The following is a 3,095-nucleotide window of genomic DNA, read 5'->3' as shown; positions in this document are numbered from 1 at the left end:
TCAAAATAGTTAGAAATTTGACCGAAAATAAGCCAACAAATCAAATGAGACAATAATACATTGTTTGACGGGAAAGGTCAATTAGCACCTTCTTATAAAAATCGACTTTATTTCGATTGAAATTCACCGCCATAGAGCTGAACGGACGAGCTTATATAAAGAAATTATAAAGCAGGGCCACCAAATGTCAAAATTGCCAGTTACTGGCCTTGTTTCATTAACTCGAAAAGAGAAAGAGATTCGTCCCTGCAGTATCTATAGTCTGCTGTTAGACACCCTTGCCTAAAATAAAATAATCAAAATATCAGAAAAAAGCTCATCAACTTTATTTAGTGCAAACTGGCAACCGAATTTGAAAATAAGAAGGTACATTAAAAAAATTGATTATTCTGCTTCTATCGTTTCTCTATTTGTATCATATGACCTCCTTCTATGCGCAAAACTGCGTCGAATCGAAAGCGAATGTCTTCTTGTCGAATATTGGTTTTGAAACGAAAGCTCTTCATCAGATAAATCAGCATTATTTTCATGCTTATCATTGCATAACGAATTCCTGAAATTAGCAAAAATAAAAGTTTAAGAAATAAACCCCAATTTATACTACCTAGACAATTCCTAGATCCTCCACTGAATGCCAAAAATGCAAAAGGGTGTCTTCCAGCAGATTTTTCCGGTGAAAACCGCTCAGGATTGAAGCAGTCCGCATCGGGTCCCCATTGGTCTTTGCGTCGATGAATGGTGAAGATGTTGATTGCTAACATGCTTCCCTTCGGCAGCAGCTGGTCGCATAAAGTAATTTTGGCCGTGTTTTCGCGCAACACTATCGGTGCCACCGGATATAGACGAAGGGTCTCATTCAGCACCATTTCCGTAAGTTGAAGTTGTCTCAACCCCTCCATGGAGATGTTGGGTTCCTCTCCGGGAAAGACTTGCATGATTTCTTCGTACACCTTTTGCTGGTAGTGCGAGTCCATTGCCAATTGCAGCAAGGTGAACGCTATTGCGTTGGCCGAAGTGTCCGTTCCAGCAATCATCATAGACAGAATATTGTCGATTATTTCCTCTCGTTCGAATTTCCGAATGGTGCTGGTGAATAACTCGTTGATGAAAATTTGTGGCTTTCGAAAGCATTGATTCTCATCAACGTCAGCAGTATTATTCATCAAACCTTTCGAGTATCTGTCGTGTGAATTATTGTAGACCTGGAAATGATTTTTTTATTTGGTTTAGAATAAAACCATCTTGTAATAAAGGAAACACCTGCATCACTTGATCTGCCAAATATTCACGAACACTTTGCTCTTCGCGATAGTCCTTAGACCAACGGTAAATAAAATTCAAATGATAATGATACTTTACCATTCTTCTTGCTGCAATAAAGAGTGCACTAAAATGGAGAGAAAAATATTTCAATTATAAGACTTTTCTATTTTATCAAAAAACAAATGATAGTCAGTGTCTGAAACATTACTGCTCAGAGAACATGAGATTCTAGGAATCACATCTTCGACTTGGGGTCACATTAGGCAGCAACAGAACATTAAGCAAGACAACCAACGTTTGTAGGTTTTGTACTATTTTGCACCACTCACCGTTCAATACTTGCAGCAAATTCATCAGTACTATTAAAAGCGCTCGAATCGAAGCCCATTGTCGTTTCACAGACTATTCGTAATGTGCAAGAGGTAGCATGATCTAATATGTTAAACGTTTCTCCAGTAACTGCCACCGATTCCAGTTTGCTTATCATATTCTTGGATCGGTTGATAAAAATTGACAAGAAACTGGCTAAAATTCTCGTATTAAATGCAGGTAAAAGCGCCCTTCTCTGGCCTTTCCAAATATGTGCTGTTTCAAAGTAAACGGATAAGAATTGCGACTTTAATATCATAGCATGTTGTCCATTGACAAATTATCCTTGTTCTTAGTATAAATATAGTAGTATACTGGGGTCGTTTTTCACGCGGTTTGTTTTTATCTATTCCTTGCCTGTGGATTCAACCAAACATTGAGTTGATCACACGAAAAAATCCACAAAAAATGAAGAAAAATCAGGCAGTAGGTATTTAGAAAGCTGTGGAAATTAAGGTGAACCGGAATCAAACCGCGCAAAAGCGACCTCAGTGTACATAAAATACATCCCAACACAAATATTCACTTTTTGATGCGAATACTCCATTTTTCAACATTAAGAAATCGTAGAGGTACGGTTTATCGAAACAATTGGCGTCGGTTAATATTTGCTTGGCCATGTCGGGATGTCCAGTGCAAATCATTGGTTTGGGCCCCATGTAGAATCGGAACAGTTTATCTGCACGACTGCATTCTCGATAAATGATCTCAAATTTTTGCAGATCATCCTTTCCTATGAGCATGAACATATTACCAACTATCGGATACCACGGTTGTAACACATCGATGTTCTTCGAGAAGCTATTCTTCTGCACTATTGACCAGATTATCGCGATACTTAAAACCGCTCCGATAACCAAAATTGCGTACCACATTTTAATTGAACGACTCTTCTCTGCTTGCATTTCGATTGATCAACGTATTTATAACATTTCATGGAAGTAATGAGTACGTTCATAAAGTACGATCAATTCCTCCCGTGTATATATCATACGTTAAGGCTCCACAAATTTCACGTTTTCCTAACAACATGAATTTTTTTATGAATGTTTGAAAGGCCGCGCACATTGAAAACGATTGCAATTTGATTTGATTTGCATTCATTTGACAAATTTTCTCATGTTTTGGGCAATGCAAGTTTTTTTCATCGTATCTTGTAAAGCGAACAGTAGACCAGCTATGCATACATTTGAATTAGGAACTTAAACGTGCTATGAACACGCAGTATTGATATGTTTATCACTTTTAACCGTCCGATGTTTGTGAGTGAGAAAAGTTCCCAAGTAACAATGCAAGCTGAATAGTAAGAGCGAACAGTGTCATAATCTGGTTAAAGTATAAGCTAAGCACAAGGTTCGGTAAGCATTCCGGCAAGTTATTTCTGATCCTTTGTACTGCAATCCAGCGAATGCTGTATATGGAGCTGTTTAGAAGTGTATCTATCAGTTCTAAGATAAGATCCT

The 3,095-nt window shown here is 37.8% G+C and overlaps 1 protein-coding gene across 1 annotated transcript; it reads right to left on the bottom strand.

Moving 5' to 3' along the window:
* Positions 1 to 320: 320 nt before the first annotated feature.
* On the bottom strand, positions 321 to 2,626 carry LOC134226725 (cytochrome P450 4C1-like). The gene is made up of 5 exons (XM_062707682.1): positions 2,159 to 2,626; positions 1,593 to 1,848; positions 1,261 to 1,387; positions 605 to 1,202; positions 321 to 553 (listed from the first exon to the last, which is right to left on the bottom strand). Exons 1-5 carry the CDS (start codon positions 2,535 to 2,537, stop codon positions 396 to 398), a joined length of 1,518 nt encoding a protein of 505 aa, XP_062563666.1. The 5' UTR covers positions 2,538 to 2,626; the 3' UTR covers positions 321 to 395.
* Positions 2,627 to 3,095: the final 469 nt, after the last annotated feature.

This window comes from Armigeres subalbatus, chromosome 3 (genome assembly GCF_024139115.2).
Source record: "Armigeres subalbatus isolate Guangzhou_Male chromosome 3, GZ_Asu_2, whole genome shotgun sequence".
Classification (NCBI taxonomy): Eukaryota; Metazoa; Arthropoda; class Insecta; order Diptera; family Culicidae; genus Armigeres; species Armigeres subalbatus.
Note: the sequence above shows the minus strand (reverse complement) of the source record. Positions and strands in the feature narration are given on the sequence as shown.

Coding starts and splice junctions, on each gene's coding strand:
- LOC134226725 (XM_062707682.1), bottom strand. CDS start 2,537: ATGCAAGCAGAGAAGAGTCGTTCAATTAAAATGTGGTACGCAATTTTG. Junction 1,203..1,260: donor TGGCAGATCAAGTGATGCAG/GTGTTTCCTTTA, acceptor AATCATTTCCAG/GTCTACAATAATTCACACGA. Junction 554..604: donor AGGATCTAGGAATTGTCTAG/GTAGTATAAATT, acceptor TGCTAATTTCAG/GAATTCGTTATGCAATGATA.